At 42.2% G+C, this 19,570-nt stretch overlaps 1 protein-coding gene across 8 annotated transcripts in view; it reads left to right on the forward strand.

Moving 5' to 3' along the window:
- PPFIBP1 (PPFIA binding protein 1) overlaps window positions 1-19,570 on the forward strand; it is a 168,824-nt gene that overhangs the window by 137,044 nt on the left and 12,210 nt on the right. For 4 of the 8 annotated variants that reach the window (XM_059682451.1, XM_059682448.1, XM_059682450.1 and 1 more), the window contains 9 exons: window positions 27-111; window positions 1,940-2,094; window positions 8,375-8,487; window positions 9,052-9,108; window positions 14,110-14,170; window positions 14,538-14,567; window positions 16,424-16,595; window positions 17,061-17,093; window positions 19,161-19,311. In XM_059682451.1, coding sequence (XP_059538434.1) covers window positions 27-111; window positions 1,940-2,094; window positions 8,375-8,487; window positions 9,052-9,108; window positions 14,110-14,170; window positions 14,538-14,567; window positions 16,424-16,595; window positions 17,061-17,093; window positions 19,161-19,311 — 857 coding nt within the window. The remainder of the gene's footprint in view (window positions 1-26; window positions 112-1,939; window positions 2,095-8,374; window positions 8,488-9,051; window positions 9,109-14,109; window positions 14,171-14,537; window positions 14,568-16,423; window positions 16,596-17,060; window positions 17,094-19,160; window positions 19,312-19,570) is intronic. The other 4 variants (XM_059682449.1, XM_059682453.1, XM_059682446.1 and 1 more) reach the window with 3 other exon arrangements.

Genomic DNA, 19,570 nt, shown 5'->3' on the forward strand with positions numbered 1-19,570 from the left:
TAGAAGATAATTTATTTTATTAATAGGATCGGAAAATAGAAGATCTTCGACAATGCCTGAACAGGTACAAGAAAATGCAAGATATGGTGTTACTGGCCCAAGGTAAAAAAGGTACTGTAGCTCTAAATGTTTTCTACTTAACTTGATTTTTAAGTGGCCATAATCTTTTATATTTGGCCTCAATTTCTTTTATGAAACATACCCATTATCTCTAATCAGATAGCTCATTCATCCATTCAGTGATATTGTTCAGCATCTGTTCTCTGCCTGAAAGCATATAGGCTAAAGAGCATACTGTAGATTGGTTGGCCAGGGAGAGCCTCTCTAAGGAATCCATTAGATAGCGTTCCAGAAAGAGAATACAACAGCACATGCAAGAACTTTTTGAGTGGGGATGGGGGGATGGTTAGGGAGGAGTTGGTGTGTTTAAGAAGTAAAAAACCAGTATAACTGGAAGGTAGTGATTAGGAGAAAGAGTGGGATAGGATTATTAGAGGTGAGTACCAACCAGATCATACAGGTGATGAGTTTTCCCTCTTACTTGTCCCCTAGGGATCCACTGAAGGGTCTTAACAAGTCAATGATAAGATCTTTGTATCAAATAGACCGTAGTGGGAGGGAGCAGTGTTGGAAGGAAAGTAAGCTATTTAAGAGACCGTAGCAGTATTCCAAGTGGAAAGATCTGATGGTACTGACTGGAAATATATTTTGGTGTTGATGTATTAAATGAGTGAAGGAGCATGAAGAAGAGATAGAATTAAGAAAGACCTCTGATTAATGCAACCGGCTGGATGATAGTTCCATTTTCCAAGATAGAGAAACCTGGAGAAGAAACATTAGCATAGTTAAGGGGCATCATGTTCGATTTTGAAAATGTTAAATTAAAAGAAAACACACACACACACCCTGTAAGACATCTAAGTAAAGATAGCTATGCAGTTTGTTGTATTTATTATTACTTTATCCGTTGTCCTCAAATGTGGAAAACTTTTGGAGTCATTCAAAACAAACAAAAATGTTAAGGACTTTAAAAGGTCTCTTGTTTATTATCAATGCATAGATGGGGTTATTTGCTCTAAAAATAAGCACTGGAGATTAGCAAGTCTTTTGGAAGACACTCGTGGTTGCTTTGTCCCATTATGCTGTTCTTTCTGCTTTAAAATGTGTGGAATAAAAGGATCCTTTTGGGGGATCAAAAGGGCGTTATCTCTTTTTCTTCTCTTTCTATGTTTTTCTTTTTTCTTTAGGAGCTTGGTAGTGATGAAAACGTTGTTTAAATGGTGACTCTCTTGGTACCACTGGTATTTCTCAGCTTGGTTATTTCTGAACTGAAATTTGTGTAAAGCCTCCAAATTTTGAAACGAAAGTACAGGAGAGTTGTTGAACTGAATTCACTTTTTAAAAAAAAAAGATATTTTTATTGATTTCAGAGAGGAAGGGAGAGGGAGAGAGGGAGAGAAACATCAATGAGGAGAGAGATTCATTGATTGGCTGCCTCCTACACGCCCCATATTGGGGATCAAGCCCGCAACCCAGGCATATGCCCTGACCGGGAACCGAACCGTGACATCGTGGTTCATAGGCAGATGCTCAACCACTGAGCCACGCCAGCCAGGCTAAATTCACTTTTTAATTTTAATCTTGTGAGTCTATCATTGCCCCTGTTGACACCACTATCAGTTAATACCTCTATTAATACCACTGCTGGGTATCACATGGCCCAAAGCCCTGGGGCCTCAGATGCTACCAGTTGAAGGTGTTGTTTCCTAGGTCCTGTGTTTTTTCAAGTGATTCCAGAAGCTGACCCTTTGATTTTTTTTTTTTTTTTTTTGAGGATCAGAAAAATTTTTACATTTAATATATTTGGGATTCTTCTTCCAAAAGTGAACTATAAATGAAAATTTGCTGCTGGCCCTCTGTTTTCTTTGTCTTTTCCTAGGCCAAGAGGGTGACTATGACGACCTGCCCACTTCCAGTTCCATCTCCACTTTGCTGGAAGTACAGGGTTTGGGGGAACTGGAGAAAGGTCTGTCATCCACGCCAGTGATGGGGTCTCCCAGTCGTGACCCACTGAACACAAGTGTTCCGGAAGAGGTATGTATAGACTCCCAATAGTCTCTTCCTGCTGGAGAGAGTGTGTCATTGAAAGTTAAAGTGCTGTGGACATGGAATTTTTTCTCAGTTTGATACTGATGACTTGGTTTGCCCTGAAAGTTTTTGTGTCCTATAGGTTTTTATTTGAAATGTGTATAGGTTTTTTTCCCCTTCGCTTTAATAAATAAATGCCCTGGGCAATGTCAAAATTGCTTATGTAATTCAGGAAAAATATAAGAATCCCTTGGGGAATAGATGTCACCTTAAATACAGGATTCTAATCTACATATTAAATAATAAGTAGGGAATAAATAAAGGGGGGATAAAGTGAGATTATATAGAGAAATGGATTTGAGTCACCTTTGATGGAGACGCTGTAAGATGAAGGATTGAAATTTTCCTCTGATTTCTTTAGATTTGGAAGAAGCAACTGGAGGGGAATAAAGTCTTAAACTCACTTATTTTACTTTCATATCAAATTGCCACTGGTACCTTTCTCCATTATCTATTGCGCCCCACCCCAAAACTTTGTGTCTTGAATGACAACATTTATTTTGCTGACGAATCTGCCCTTTGGACCAGGCTCAGCAGGAACATCTGGCCTCTGCTCCACTTGGCAGCAGCAGGAGTGGCGCAAAGGCTGGGGCTTGAGTCACCTGAAGGCCGCCCTTTCCTCTATCTGGTGGTTGAGGCTGGCCGTTGGCTGGGACTTCAGCTGAGGCCCTGGCTGGACCCACTGCATGTGACTGCTTGGCCTCCTCACAATACAACGGCTGGTCCTGAAGATGAGCATCCCAAGAAGAGGACTAGGCAAATTCGTATCACCTTTTATGATGTTTCTCAGAAGTCATGTAGCATCTCTTCTCCTTAGTCATAGGCCCACCCAGATTCATGGAGAAGGAGTTATCAGTTACCTCTTTTTTTAAAATATATTTTATTGATTTTTTACAGAGAGGAAGGGAGAGGGATAGAGAGTTAGAAACATCAATGAGAGAGAAACATCGATCAGCTGCCTCCTGCACATCTCCCACTGGGGATGTGTCCACAACCCAGGTACATGCCCTTGACCGGAATCGAACCTGGGACCTTTCAGTCCACAGGCCGACGCTCTATCCACTGAGCCAAACCGGTTTCGGCAAGTTATCAGTTACCTCTTGATGGACAAGTGGCAATGTCACATTGTAAGAACATGTGAGATGGGATCTCTTGGTGCAACCACATTTGGGAAATAAATCTGTCCCTCACTCTCTGGCTACAACAGTTTATATCCCTCTCCCATGCACAGTGTACCCAACCCCTCTCCTAAGACCCCTTAGTTTCATTCCAATTAGGCACCAGCACCCCAGGAACTTGTCATCCAGACCAGGTCATGATGTACACGAAGCTCCTCAGGTGCATCTTCTTGGGAACAGCTTCTTGGGTACACTCCATTCAGTTTAAGAACCGGGAACTTAAGGGACAAGCTCTCTGTCCCCCACACACCTGACATACAATTGTGGGATAGGTATAACATAACTGCTCCAGGCACTCTCATTTAAAAGAGGGACAACAGAAGGGACACAGGCATCACTAGTTCATAGCAATTCCAAAATCTAGCCAGGCGTGTGGTGCCAGTTCCTTTGTTAGGACTCAGTCCTCTGGGCTCTTGGTTTTTCCTTCTGAGTCATCCTTCCTTTCCTACAAGAAGGGGATGTACTTGCAGGTAGTAGTTTTCTGTAAAAGTGTCCATATAGGTCCAAAGCCGCCTTTAATTTTTTCCTATCTTTGTCCCTTTTAGTCCCTTTGGTACAGTATTTTAAAAATTCAGAATTTCTTATGAGTCAATTTGTTATCCACTCCATTAGATGAAAGCATTATCTGATTAATGAGATACCTTCACAATAATCCTTCTCTACCTTAGGTTCCCTGTAAGGCTACTGTGGGATATCCCTTTATTTTTAGAGTTTAAGATCTGTTTTTAAGGGTCAGTGAGACAGCACCCCCTTAAATCTTCCTAAGGTCTTAACAAAGACACACACATGCCTTCATTTTAAGACTGTTTTCCTGACAGCCCCCTGAAACCATTTCTTAATCTATAGATATAAAAGCCTAAGCAACTGTTTGACCAGTAGCTATGATGCGCACTGACCACTAGGAGGCAGATGCTTCATCTGGTAGGTTAGCTTGCTGCTGGGGTCTGGCTGTGGGACTGAGCGAGATGGGCTGGACATGCCTTGGAGCCCTGCTGCGGTCCCTCCCTGGTCCTAATTGTGCACCGGTGGGAGGGATACCCCCCCCCCCCAGTGCACGAATCCATGCACCGGGCCTCTAGTTTTAATATAATATGCTGTCTGGAGAGACTGGGAATGGGAACAAGTTTTATTTTTAACAAAACAACCTTAGGTCCCTTATATTTAACAGTTCCTTCTTTGCTCATCTTAGTAAGTAATTAGAAGACACCAAATGGCTTCTTTACTTTTTACATCTGTTGCTGATAATTACATAATGAGAAGATGAAATTTGAATTGAATGAAAATGAATTCAGGGAGACAACAATTAGCATTTCTCTTAAATATAAGAGAGGGCTAAAATATGTCATTAGCAAGGAATTAGTAGTGGGTGGATTGGTGGTAAAAGGTACACATTTCCAGCTATAAGATAAATATAACTACTGGGAATGTAATGTACAATCATATGACTATAATTAACACTGATGTGTGGTATATTTGAAAGTTACTAAGAGAGTACATCCTAAAAGTTTTAATGACAAGGGAAAACAAAAACATTTTCTTCCCTTTTTTAGTCTCGGAGGTGATGGGCATTAACTAAACTTATTGTGGTAATCATTTCAGAATATAAATCAGTCAAGTCATCATGCTGTAAACCTGAAACTTATACAGTGCTGTATGTCAATTATATGTCAATAAAATTGGGGGAAAAAGGGACTCGCTAAGGAATAAGAAATGTTTTAGAGGGAAAAGGTCCCTAATTGTTAAATATATATTTACAGCTTAACCCTTTGAGTGCCAACCAATATCCTAGGAACTATGCTAAAATTGCCAAGGTATTTTTGCTGATTTTACAGCAGTTTAGGAAAAAAATTATGAATCGCAAGTAAATGAAGTTACATATTCAAAAACTTAAGGAAACCTTCACTACATTGATATATTTAGCAATATCATCATCACTAATAAAAGCGGACTTAGAACTGGATGCCATTTCGAAGCTTTGATAGTGCTCCCGGCACTTTTGGCGAAAGACAGGAGGAGCACGATCACGCTCCCCGGCACTCTAGGGGTTAAGGGAAAGTTACACTCAACAGCCATTGAGTGAGCTATATTTATAGAGACAGGATGCTGCTATATGTTGGATGCACCCAGATAATCTCATATCCTTAAAAAAATCTTTGCTGGGTGCATTGCAATTTTTTTCTTTTGTTTGGGTTTTTTTTTTGGGGGGGGGGTGTTAAACAATAGTTTATTTATTTTTAGAGAGAGAGGAAAGGAGAAAAGAGAAACATCCAGGCAAAAGTGTAACTTTGATCAACTGCTTCCTGCACGCCCCCTATCAGGGATGGAGCTTGAAACCCGGGGAATGTGCCCTTACCAGGAATCTAACCGACAACCTTTTGGTGCATGGGATGGCGCTCAACCAAATGAGCCACACTGGCCAGGGCCAAGCATTTTAGTTTTAATGAGAGATTTTGAGTTTGGAGCAAGAATGATTTGATGAGGATTGAAGGTGTTCAGCCACATCTATCTAGATTAGATATAGATATAAATATAGATATAGATATAGATATAGAGATATACATATACATATACATATACATATACATATACATATACATATACGGCTAATATGCTAAGTGTTCAACCATCCGACTAGTCGCTATAATGTGCACTAACCACCAGGGGGCAGACGCTCAACGCTGGAGCGGCCAAGCAGCAGTGACTTGGCAGCGGTGGTTCTCTAGTGACGCACCCCAAAACCAGAGAGGAGAGAGCCCGATTCCTCATGGGGTCACACTGGGGCACTGTTGGCCCCAAATCTGATTTATTGCACACTTGCATTTGCGTTTCACACCCTGTACTTTGTAGAGTGCCCTCTCGTACTCTGGGACCCCTCGGGGGATGTTGGAGAGCCGGTTTTGGCCCAATCCCCAGTTTTGGCCCGATCACCCCAGGCCAGGCCGAGGGACCCCACCTGCCAGAGGGACCCCACTCACTCTGCAGGCACCAGACTGCAGGAGGTTGGCTCCAGGGCGAGTCTGAACCCAGTCCCGCCTTCTAATTAATTTCCTTTCAATGTGCACAAATTCGTGCACGGGGTCACTAGTTTTAAACTAAATGCCAGGAGGGAGACTTGAAGTTGGATTTAAAGCCCTAAAGTTTGAAAGGAAATAAAGAAAATCAGTCTGCTAGTGGAAGTTCATTCATTCCTTTTTTCATGAATAGGAACCCAAGGAGATAAGAACTTCAGGAAGCAGGGATGATCGTTAAATAAGTTGTCCAGGATAAATCATAAAGATTCAAACTGGGGGAAAAAAAAGATAGTGAAATAATCTCTTTTATAATAAGATGACTTATTAAAGAACAAAATTCAACTGAGTAAATTTAAAAAGTCTTGTTGGCTTGATGCATCAATTCATGAATCCAGCAGCAGCCAATCTAGGAGATGAGATAGAAAGGCCCAAGGAGCTGTACAAGATGAAAGGCTTTTTGTAGACGTGAGCAGGAGCAGGGAAGTTATGTGAGGCACTTGCTGATTGGTTAAAACAGGGTTACTTTCCTTACATGGAGCAAAGGGAAGTCTTGGAGCCCCGTCAGGTAACTTGTGGGAGCAAGCAGTACTGCTGGGCTGACCTAGGCCCCCCTTTTCTGGGAGAGCTGAGCACAGACATTTCATTCAGTTCAGGTTTGCTGATGCCGGGCTTAGCATGACCCACACCATCTTGGGCCCAATCCGGTTACTTTAACAGATTTCACATTTTATAACCTTTGATAGTATCCAGGGATGAGACCACCGCTCAGTAACTGAAACAAAACTCACAAAGCTGAATTTATTGCTTATTTAAGAGAGTGGACTTGGTTGGTCAGGGACACCCTCTCCAAGCTGATCATATAGAGCAGTGGTTCTCAACCTGTGGGTCGCGACCCCTTTGGGGGTCGAATGACCCTTTCACAGGGGTCGCCTAAGACCATTGGAAAACACATATATAATTACATATTGTTTTTGTGACTAATCACTATGCTTTAATTATGTTTAATTTGTAACAATGAAAATACATCCTGCATATCAGATATTTACATTACGATTCATAAGAGTAGCAAAATTACAGTTATGAAGTAGCAACGAAAATAATGTTATGGTTGGGGGTCACCACAACATGAGGAACTGTATTAAAGGGTCGCAGCATTAGGAAGGTTGAGAACCACTGATATAGAGGGTTTTAGGATGCTTGGAGCTCAGGGACTGGTGGACCTTCAGAGGAAGCAGGAGTGAGTTGACAGCAGCCGGATGTGGTTATGAAGGTGAGACTTGTTGACTGGGTAGCATTTAGAGGTGTGTTTGCTGGTGTGAGTCCCTACCTTGGTGGCTGACTTACAGCAGTGAGTCATGGTTGGTTGACCTGCAGAAGTGAGTCAACTCACTGAGGCGAGTTTTGTTCACTTTTTTACTGAAATATTTGCTACAAGTGTTTCATTTATTTGATCATGATGTGTCCAACCATCTAACTGCTCTCTGGTTGTCAGAAATTATTGAAAACCAGGGTATATAATTTTTTTTCACAGAGTCTATCCTCAGGATACACAAGGCATTTGTGTGGGAAAGTGTATTTTTGTTGTTGTTGTAATATTGTTACTATTAAGCAAAGTGTTTTAAATAGTATAATCACAAAGTATATTATAAATTGTTTTAATTCTATTTTTCATTAATTCTGTTCATTGAAATTAGCTTGCTCACACACAGAATAATAATTAACTGGAGTGACCAACATTTTATTTTAGACTAGCAGTAGAAACTAAAGTGAAAGTAGTGTTCATTTTACAGAGAAAATTGATGCCCAGTGAAGTGACTTGTGTTAGGCAAGTGTTAAGATTTTACTATTAATTAATGGTATTTATTGTGTCTTACAATATTCAGTATCTTATACAGAACCAGGTTCAAAAATTACCTTCCTCCAGAATGTTTTCTCTGATTAGCATTTCTAGGTGTTTAGATCCTGAATTTTGGTTGCTCTGTGGCTTGTGTTTTGTTTGATGTGACTCACTTTTGACTTTTTATTATTATATTACAGTTCCACACCAGCATCTTGCAGGTGTCAACCCCTTCTTTATTACCAGCATCTAAAGGCTTGGAAACGCCTGAGAAAGCAAAATTGCCTCCTAACTCCGAGACTTCATTTGAGAAGTATGTCATTAATGTCCTAACGTTGCAAATATAAATGTTTGGAAAAGTAGGTGAACCAAAAACAAGGGTGCTTTGCATTTATTGACAGACACGATTTCTTACCCAGAGAAGCAAGAAACAGTAAGACATGCGCCAGGAAACCTTATCAGTTTTGTGTTATTGAAATAACAGGTGTGAAGCCAGAAGTAACTGGAGAGGAGGCTGAGGATGTGCTTTGGGTCAGGTTGGGGGGGGGGGGGTCTATGTCCTAGGTCCTGGGTGCCCCTCAAAGGGCTGCGAGCAGAATAACAGCAGTCCTGTGCCTGAGACTGGACAATGGCTATGAAGGAGATAGGACAGGGATACAATAGTTTTTGCATAGGCAAATAGGATTTTGGGGGAACATAGTCCCAAATTAATTGCCTAATCTTACAGTTAAACAAAATAAAATAAAACACAATACCAAAAAAAAGAGAAATAACTTTCCTTGCCCAAGTGTTTGTTTTTGACAGTTCTGTTCACTTTGAATATATATGGTCTTTTCTTCATGAAGTTTACAAATACTTTCTTTTTTTTAAATTTTAGTGATGGAAAAAGAACCCTTGGCGCTGCTGTTGAAACCCAAATGTCTGACAGTCTTTCGTAAGTTATAAGTGATTGAATGTGAAAAATGTGGTTGGTACTTCTCGCAGAGGAAGCTTCCCTTACACTAACAATAACCAGTATTGAAAGTGAGTGACTATGAGGCCTGGATTAATGAATGAAACTGTAATGATAAAGTGGAGGTGAGGTGAGGGTGGGGGGTGTAAGTTGACAAAGAAATGCTTGCTCACTTATCATTGTCTCATGCCAAGTTTCTGTAGATCTTTAGCCTTCTTTACCAGTTTTCCCCTGAAGTTCAGTGCTTATAATTTCACTTTTGTGCTGATATATTAAATCTTGCAGAACAGAACCACAGAGTAGTGTGGTGGTGGCTGGAAAGTCTGCATTGGTTTTCTGCACTTTCAAATTGATAAACTGACCTAATATCTATGTTGATCCAAATTCAAGTCTGGATTAAATTAGGAAAATGTATTCCTCAAAAAGTACTCAAAGATAAGATCTTTTTCACCATTATACTTTATACTAGGGGCCCGGTGCACGAAATTCGTGCACTGGGTGTGTGGGGAGGGGGAGTGTCCCTCAGCTCAGCCTGCCCCCTCTCACATACTGGGAGCCCTCAGGCGTTGACCCCCATCACCCTCCAATCGCAGGATCGGCCCCTTGCCCAGGCCTGACGCCTCTGACAGAGGTGTCAGGCCTGGGCAGGGGACCCTCATTTCCCCCCCATCACTCGTTCTGCCCCCAGCCCAGGCCTGATGCCTCTGGCCCAGGCATTAGGCCTGGGCAGGGGACCCCCAGACCCCTCCGATTGCTGGCTCTGCCCCTTGCCCAGGCCTGATGCCTCGGCCAGAGGCGTAGACCCCCATCACCCTCCGATCGCCTGATCAGCTCCTTGCCCAGGCCTGACGCCTCCGCCAGAGGTGTCAGGCTTGGACAGGGGACCCCCATCTCCCCCGGATCACTGGCTCTGGCCCCCGCCCAGGCCTGAGGCCTCTGGCCCATTAATCATGCCTGGGCAGGGGACCCCCATCTCCCTCTGATCGCTTGCTCCACCCCCCGCCCAAGCCTGACGCCTCTGACCCAGGCTTCAGGCCTGGGCAAGGGGACCATCATATCCCCCCAATCCCCGGCTCCACCCCCCACCCAGGCCTGATGCCTCGGCCAGAGGAGTTGACCCTCATCACCCTCCGATCACCAATCACCGGATCGGCCCCTTGACCAGGCCTGAGGCCTCTGGCTGAGGCGTCCGGCCCGGGCAGCGGGGACCCGCAGCTGCAGCGGCCCCGCGATCGTGGGCTCCGCTTTAGGCCCAGGCAAGGGACCCCTAGCTCCCGGGACTGCCAGCTTCGACCGTGCCCCGCTCCCATCGCTGGCTCCACCCCTACTTCCTGCTATCACTGGCCAGGGCGGCAAAGGTGCCTGATTCTCCGATCATGGCTGGGGGGCAGGGCAAAGGCGGCCCCAGGGCCGCCTTTGCCCTGCCCCCCAGCTCTTAGCTCCCCCCTGGGTTTCCGATCACTGTCAGTGGCAGGGGGCTTCTTCCTGCTTTCCCTTTCGCCTCCCTGCATTGTGCCTACATATGCAAATTAGCCGCCATCTTGTTGGCAGTTAACTGCCAATCTTAGTTGGCAGTTAACTGCCAATCATAGTTGGCAGTTAATTTGCATATAGCCCTGATTAGCCAATGAAAAGGGTATCGTCGTATGCCAATTACCATTTTTCTCTTTTATTAGTGTAGATGGTGGCAGACACTTCAGGCAACGTATTTACACAAAAATACATACAAATGCCTTTTAAACATCTGTTTGTATACCAGGTGTACCAGTTACTAGTGCGGATTTTTTTTTAACAGGTGGAGTTACACATATGTTGATATATATGCGATTTGATATGTATGCTGTTTTGTTGTATTGACAGCAAGCTTCAAAACTTCATATGTCAAATTTGCTGAAGGGATTAACCTCATAGATATTTTTTATGCTTAAAAATGTCAAATTTTGTGCCAAAAAAAGAGCATTTGCGGGAAGTTTTAATTCATAACTTTATTTTGAAGAAAAGTGCTGCTGAAAGTTATCGTATACTTCAGGAAGCTTATGGTGAGCATGCTCCATCTCAAGATACTTGTGAACGCTGGTTTAAATGCTTTAAAAGTTATGATTTCGATGTGAAAGACAAAGAACATCCAGGTCAACCGAAAAAGTTTGAAGACCAACAATTACAAGCATTATTGGATTAAGATGCGTGTCAAACTCAAAAACAACTTGCAGAAAGATTAAACGTTGCTCAGCAAACAATTTCTGATCGTTTACAAGCCATGGGAAAGATTTTAAAGGAAGGAAAATGGGTGCCACATCAACTGAACGAAAGACAAATAGAAAACCGAAAAGTCATCAGTAAAATGTTGCTTCAACGACACGAAAGAAATTCATTTTTGCATCGAATTGTGACTGGCGATGAAAAGTGGATTTATTTTGAGAATCCCAAACGCACAAAATCATGTGTTGATCCAGGTCAACCATCAACATCGACTGCAAGGCCAAATCGCTTCGGAAAGAAGACAATGCTCTGTGTTTGGCAGGATCAGGAAGGTGTGGTGTATTATGAGCTTCTAAAACCAGGTGAAACCGTTAATACTGATCGCTACCGACAACAAATAATCAATTTGAAACCGCGATTTGATTGTGAAACGACCAGAATGGGCCAGAAGACAGCAAAGTAATTTTGCTTCATGATGATGCACCATCACACATTTAAACCAGTTAAAGACATGGTAAAAGATATTGCCTGGAAAGTATTAACCCACTCACTGTATTCACCAGACCTTGCTCCTTCAGATTACCACTTGTTCTGATTGATGGCACACGCACTCTCTGAGCAGCATTTCAAAACATACGAAGAAGTGGAAAATTGGGTCTCTGAATGGTTTGCCTCAAAACAAAAAACGTTCTATTGAGACAGTATCCACAAATTACCTGAAGGATGGGGGAAATGTATAGCTAGTGATAGACATTACTTTGAATAAAGCACTTTTGATGTTTCTCTTGAAATGATCACGTTTTCTTTGATTGCAAAATCCACATTATTAACCGGTACACCTGGTATTTATATTATTCTGTTTCTTTGAGCAAAAGTATTACTTTTTTCCTCTCTCTTTTGAAACTAGTAACATATTCCTGCCTTCAGTTTTAAATAAGACCAGCTCTATAAAACTGAATGCTAATCCTGTGAAAGAGAGTGCCTTCGAATGTTTACAGTGTCACTTTGCTGTGACGAGGATAGCAAATGAATTTATACGGACAGTAAGAGGAATTCCTCTACTATGCTTTGATCAGAATTACAAATGAAGTGCTCTGTCAGACTCAGAAAATCGATTTCTTTGAGAATTGAAAAGTAAAATTTTCATGCTTTATTTATTTTTGTAAGAGATTTTTTAAATTGACTTTTAGAGAGAGAGGAAAGGAGAGGGAGAGAGAAACATCGACTGGTGTGAGAGCAAAACATCGATTGGCTGCCTCCTGCACTCCCCCTACTGGAGACCTATTCCACAACCCAGGCATGTGCCCTGACCGGGAGTGGAACCAGTAACCTTTCGGTGCACAGGATGACACCCAACCAACCGAGCCACATTGGCCAGGGCTTCATCCTTTATTTTAATTAGAGGATTATATGTAAACTAGAGGCCCGGTGCACAAAAATTTGTGCGCTCGGGCGGGGGGGGGGGCTTCCCTCCGCCCAGCCTGTGCCTTCTCGCAGTCTGGGACCCCTCGAGGGATGACCACTTGCTGGCTTAGGCCTGCTCCCCGGGGGATTGGGCCTAAGCTGGCAATCAGACACCCCTCTGGCAGCCCAGCAGCCCTCGGGGGATGTCCACTTGCCAGTGGGGAGCAGGCCTAAGCTGCAGTCAGACATCCTTAGCGCTGTTGAGGAGGCAGGAAAGGCTCCCACCACCACCGCTGTACTGGCAGCCATCAGCCTGGCTTGTGGCTGAGCAGAGTTCCCCCATGTGGGAGCACACTGACCACCAGAGGGCAGCTCCTGCATTGAACGTCTGCCCCCTGGTGGTCAGTATGTGTCATAGTGACCAGTCATTCCCAGTCTTTCTGCTGTTAGGGTCAGTTTGCATATTACCCTTTTACTATATAGGATAGAGGCCTGGTGCACGGGTGGGGGCCAGCTGGTTTGCCGTGAATGGTGTCCCGGATCAGGGTGGGGGTCCTGCTGGGGTGCCTGGCCAGTCTGGGTGAGGGGCTGAGGGCCGTTTTCAGGCTGGCCAGCAACTGAAGCTCCCAGCCTCTCCATTTTTTTTTCTTTTATTCTGGGATTTATTTACCTTCTATAATTGAAACTTTGTTGCTGTCACTGGAGCTGAGAGCTGGCTCCTGCTCGCTCCAGCTCTGAGGCCACGGCCTGCTGAAAGCAGGTAGCTGGGGTTTGTTTAGCTTCTATAATTGAAACTTTGTTGCTTTCGGAGCTCAGAGCTGGGCCGCAGCAGGTGGGGAACCTTGGCTTCCTCCATCACTGGAGCAAGCAAGCCTCCTGCTTGCTTCAGTGCGTGGCTGCCGGCCGTCATCTTGGTTGGGTTAATTTGCATATCGTGCTGATTAGCCAATGGGAGGTGTAGCGAAGGTACGGTCAATTACCATGTTTGTCTGTTATTAGATAGGACAGTACATGAATACTTAAAAAGTTCCCAGTGTATAAAGGTATATTTGCAAAGGATATAACATTAGGCCTCGGAAAACTGGTTTAAATTTTCGAATATTGACATCACAAGAATAGTCCTAAGTGTTTTTCCAGCTAGTCAAACATGTGCAGGACGTTTACAGTTATTGGCAGGACAGTTAACCACCCCTGCTTTTAAAAGAACTAAATGTTATAATTTTCTTAAGCACATAAGTGACTGCCGGAATCCAGATGTTCTTTTATTACCAGGATTCAACCCACACACAATTCTCATTTCTTTCCAAGATACCCTACTTAAAAACAGTGGCACCAGAGCCACTTATTATTAATCCTAATTATTATTATTTTTATTTTTAGAACTTCAAGTCTGCAGAAGTCTAGCAGCCTGGGCAATCTGAAGAAAGAGTCATCAGATGGGGTTGGTTCTGTGTTTTTTTTTCCTGTCCGTTACCCTGAGAAGAAAATATTTAGGGATCTTCATCTTTTCCCATGTTGCAAGTAAAACTCTTAAGAAGAGCTTGTGGTTTCTTGACGGAAAATTATTAGATAATAGGAAATGATTGGGTTAAGGATAAATATCAAGAAATATGGTAGGAAGGATTGAAAGTAGTGCATAAAAACAAAAATAGAGACTTTAATAATAAAACGTTGTTGGAAATAAATGAAACAGATTTTGTAGCTGGGATATATATGTAAATTTATTTTAATTTATGGAATTGTATGTTACAAACTATGAATATATAAGGGATTCCTATAACAATCTTAACTGTTGTTGTTTTGAACAGGAAAAGGAGTCTATTCAGAAGCCTCCAGAGGTAATTTTCATGTCCAGGTTGCAATGTAAAAATGTTTTAGACTTCTAATGCATAAGATTGCTTAAATGCCTCTAGTAGACAAAACTCTCAGAAACATACTAAATGAAAGAAGCCAGACACAAATGATCGCGTATTATATGATTCCATGTATGTGAAATATACAGGCTAGGTAAATTCATAGAGACAGCTCGGAGGTTGGTGGTTGCCAGGGGCGGAGGAGAGTGGAATGGCGAGAAGCCGCTTAATGCTAAGGGGTTTTCCTTTAGAACATGGAGGCCTTTGGAACTAGATAGAGGCGGTTGTTTGCAACACATTGTGAATGTACTAAATGCCACTGCATTACTTTAGAATAGTTACTTTTATGTTACATGAATTTCACCTCAATAGGTTATTGGAAAAACAAAAAGAAAATGCCAAACTCTCAGTCACGCAGTTTAACGTTCTTAGCGATTGTCACTGGGCTTCCTTTGACCTCACAGAAGGCCCTTCTTCGATCACCAGGGATTTATTTTATGCAACCACTGTCCACCTACAGCAAACAGTTTGCTATTTTAGAGGCATCGTTGAGATGTGCTCTGGTTCTTCTTTCCTCTGATTTTCGATCATTAGCCTCGTAGAGGTTACCGTCTGGTAGACAGGCTACTTCCAGATGCAATTTCTTGGCTATTGGCTCTCGGTGCCTTGAGTCATAGTGTAGGTAGAACTGAGGAAGCACAGACAGTGGGCACAGCTGTAATTAAAGCCATCCTCTGTTCTTTTCACCCTGCCAACTCAATAGCGGAGTGCTTTTGACATTAGTGCTAAGACATGAATATTAGTGCCACTAATCTGTGGCATCTGTAAACTTTTAGTTACTATGAGCAGTAAATATGTAGAGTAAAAGAACCAACCACCTTAAGAGCCTATATCCATCCCCTTGCCCTTTTCTCCACTTCGGAAGAAACAGAGGGCAGGAGATGTTAGAGAAATGAGAGCATCCAAACAAAAGCATTGTTGCATAATACTGAAACCATATAAAAGACCATGTTACTATAATTGCCAGTTCAAATAACCAGAAAGCTAAAAATAATAAGCAGCATTAAAAAGCATAACTTAATCACAATGGAAGTTCTGAAATACTGTAGAAATCTGAAGTAGCTTCTGAATCAACCAAGAACAATTTAATTATAGTCAGTTTAGTTTTAGGTAAGTGTATCTGAATATATCACAGTTTTTGAAAATTGTTAATCCAAATTTAGCAACTTCCAGGCAGGATATGAATATATCCCAGGATCTCATTCCAAAAATAGTTTAAACAGTTGCTGATTATCCCTTCATTTTATTAATTGTTTGAGGAGAATATTTAAAATAATTGAAGTACAATCTCCTTATACTGCCTGTGTAGAAGCTTGCGGATAATGCCCACTTTCTGGAGTAAGTATATTATGCTGTATTGGGCTTCTATAGATGCAGTTATATTATAAAGACTATGAACTGTCTCATAGCCAGATCTGTGTCATAATTATTGGAAAAGAAGTCTATTGCTATTCTGGTTTTTTATCTCTATGTTTTTTTTTGTGGGGGGGGGGCGGGATAAGGCAAAGAACACTTGAGAATTTCTCTATCCTAATTTTTAAAGTCCCTAATATTTAAATATGAATTATAAGTTAGTGACAAGCATGTTTTGTTGTTTCTTAAGTAGCTTTCAGAATTGACTTTTTAAACTTCTCATGTGGCACTTGGTATTCATAATCAGTGTACTAGTTTAGTTATTCCTTTAAGTGCAGTCACATATGTGACATATTCAGTATGTGCCTGGCAGGTGCTCATAATTATGTGCATTGGTGTTGCTTCATTTATTTTTACTTCTCTCTCAGGATAAAGCTTCGGTAGAAAGCAGCCCGTTTGGGACCCTCCCGCCCAAAGCCCCAGGGCACGATGCCTGCTTGGATGACAACCCCTTTGGCACCCGAAAAGGCAGATCTTCCTTTGGTCGTGGCTTCTTTAAAATAAAAAGTAATAAGAGGACAGCAAGTGCGCCGAACTTGGGTAGGTCTGGCCAAAACACCTTTGCCCGAATTCCATCAGAACCAGGAAGAGAACAGTCTCTTCCCTTCCCCCACTCATCTATTTATGCATTTCTCTTTCTCAGAAATGAAGGTGAATGACGTAGGGAGGAAATTAGCAAAAAAAAATGCTTCCGTGGATTTAATTCAGTGGTCTGCTGAAGGTAGCTCTGTGTAGACTCCCTGGCTATCTCTTCTGGGGTGTACACAGAAGGAAGACCTAAAACCACGATTCCCTCTGACTTCATTGTAACCAGCTTCCCATCTGTTTTTCACGTGGACAAATTAACCCCATGTTGACACTGCTCGTGGAGTCGTGTGGAACTCGCCATCCCTCCACCGTGTGTACTTTGGGAGTAGGAGTCTGATCTGTGTTTCATTTTGTCATTCCCCTGTGTTCTCTCCATTGGGCTGCGTGTGATTGTGTGCGTTGTTGGGATATCTGAAGATCGTAAACGAAGTGCCAGTGCACCCACCTTAGGTATCGTACCCCTGCATGCCAGCCTCGGCTAGCGCTGCGCTCCAAACCGGGCTAATCCCTGCTCTTGGCATCTGTGATCTCTAGAAAGCGCGCTGGCAGCAACCAAAAAATGTAGTTCTCTACTCCGGAGGGTTCTTTCCACCTTCTGCTAAGAAGGACTCTCTGTAGAACCTTTGCTTTCAAGCGGAAATGCTGTTGTAAGCAATGCTAATGACACCTTGCGAGCAGCACTGGGGGGATCCAGCGCGCACAGCATCCCTCTGAGTGCAGGGCAGGCGTGTCCTGGCATTTAAACAGCTTTCACCCTTGAAGCACAGTTCCTCTCACGCTAACGCCCAGGTCCTTGCTCTTCCTGCCCCATGTTTCCATCTTCCCCAGCCTCCAAAAAGATACATTTTTAGCCAAATAGAGAGATCTGTGGAAGAGTTTGAAAATGGTTTTTTAGACTTAATTCTCTTACGGGAACATTCTCCTGACATGTTATTGCTTTGAAGGTAGAGGGAGCATTTCATGATGACACAGGTAACTAAATGTGTTCTTTGAGGAGTTGCCCCCAAAGTGATTTTCCGAGGAGGAAGTTCAGTTTTCCTCTTTAAAGGGCAGGCTTCCCGGAGGGGGAAGAAAAAAAAAAGTCTAAACATAAAAATGAGATGCTTTTGAAATGAGGGTGGGGTAGGCAACTTTCCAGGAACATCAATACTCATCATGGCTGTAAGGATTTGAATGGAAAGTTCCTTTGGGTTTTCCCAACAGGCTCTGTTACCTTGTATAGATATCCACATATCTATTCACATGGGTCGTCAAAGGTGACTCCTCTCTCTTTGTAGTCTTAAATGTCTAAAATGAACACTGGATGAATAAAATAAACTGATTCATCCAGATAACTATTTTCAAATGTTTTGTTACCTTTCTTAGAAAGGTATTGTCAATGCTAAGAGGAAAATGCTGCTTACTGTAACCTATAACCACAGCTCTGCTTCATAGAAAAGTCAACCTCTGCAACCTTTACCACTCTCTAAGACACTGCTCCGGTGATTTTTGTACAACTTTTACTTTCCTCCATAAAAGTGTAAAAACTCACATTGAAGAAACAGTAGCCCTTGTGTTTGCTAGTGTGGGATCACCCGTTAAGGAACAGTTAAAAGAACTAAAATAGTTAATGCTTGGAGATCCAAGAGTAGTAAATTTGGATGTTATTTTTGTAAGGCAGAATCAACAGACACTAATTTTATATCAAACAAAAAAATTTCATATTCAGTTCATTCTTCTCTCAGTGCCTAGGATGTAATAGGTTATGAACAAAAATACATTTCTTGAATAAAGAATTGCCAGAACTTGGTAACCAATTTGAAATAAATGCGAAAGGTAAGGAAGGAATGAAAAGAAAATGACAAAGAGTTTGAACTGGAGTGCAAGGAACCTATTAATTAATATCAATGAAATATTAAATAAGGACATCAAGAGAAGACTCAGAAAAAAATTGTATGGGAATTTTGCTGAGTCCAAGGTACCCCTGGCACACTGAACTGGGACTATACACAGCAGATACTGAGACTGGAGAGAAAGATGAGGCCCATAGATTTTGATGCCAGCTGCTTATCAATGAGTGAAGCCATCATTTAGTGCTGAGCATAGAGTGGGTGGGCTTGTCAAGAGATCCTGCAGAGGGAACTTAGAAAAGAATCTTGGAGTGGAGTGGAGGAGGAAGGGAAAACAGGGTGCTATAGCAAAGAAGGAACTATCAGTTAGCAGATCTAGGAGGGAGTCATGCCAAGAAGCTAAGGAAGATGATGACTCTGAAGGATGTAGTATTGAGAATAATTCCATTATGAATTAAATTACTTAGGGAAAGAATATGGCAATCCTATCACACCTTTGGATCTCAAAGGTGTATTTCTTAAGTTAATTGACCTTACACACAACTGATGTAGAGTAGAACAGGGTGCTTTTTGGTTTATAGGCCAACAGAAGAATTCTTACCAGTTGTTAAAGCCAAGAACCTAACCTCTAATCATGCTCATTTTCTACATTAAAATTCATTGAGTTTGTTTTCTCTTCTTGGAATAGCTGAAACAGAAAAGGAGACAGCCGAGCACCTAGACCTGGCTGGTGTATCTCCTCGGCCAAAAGGTTCACAGGGGAGCAGCCCCTTCCAGATGTCCCCATCATCTCCAGATTCCAAAAAGAAGTCCCGAGGCATCATGAAACTCTTTGGAAAGTAAGTAACAGGGTGAACAAGTGGAATGGACTTTGTCTTATATGTTGTTCAAATGTAGGAAGAAATGGAAAATTGGCTGAAAATGGATATGAAATTGTAAAGCTTCTGTGTTCCTCTTCTGGAAGGAAGATTGTGATTTGGGATTCATTAACTCATTGGGTCTCAAACTTTAAATCCAAATGTCTACTCTAATGACAGACAAAGAGGAGTAACTCAAATGTATACACCGATTACAAATGTTCCTCTTAGTCTAAGGCCT

Source organism: Myotis daubentonii, chromosome 2 (assembly GCF_963259705.1).
Source record: "Myotis daubentonii chromosome 2, mMyoDau2.1, whole genome shotgun sequence".
Classification (NCBI taxonomy): Eukaryota; Metazoa; Chordata; class Mammalia; order Chiroptera; family Vespertilionidae; genus Myotis; species Myotis daubentonii.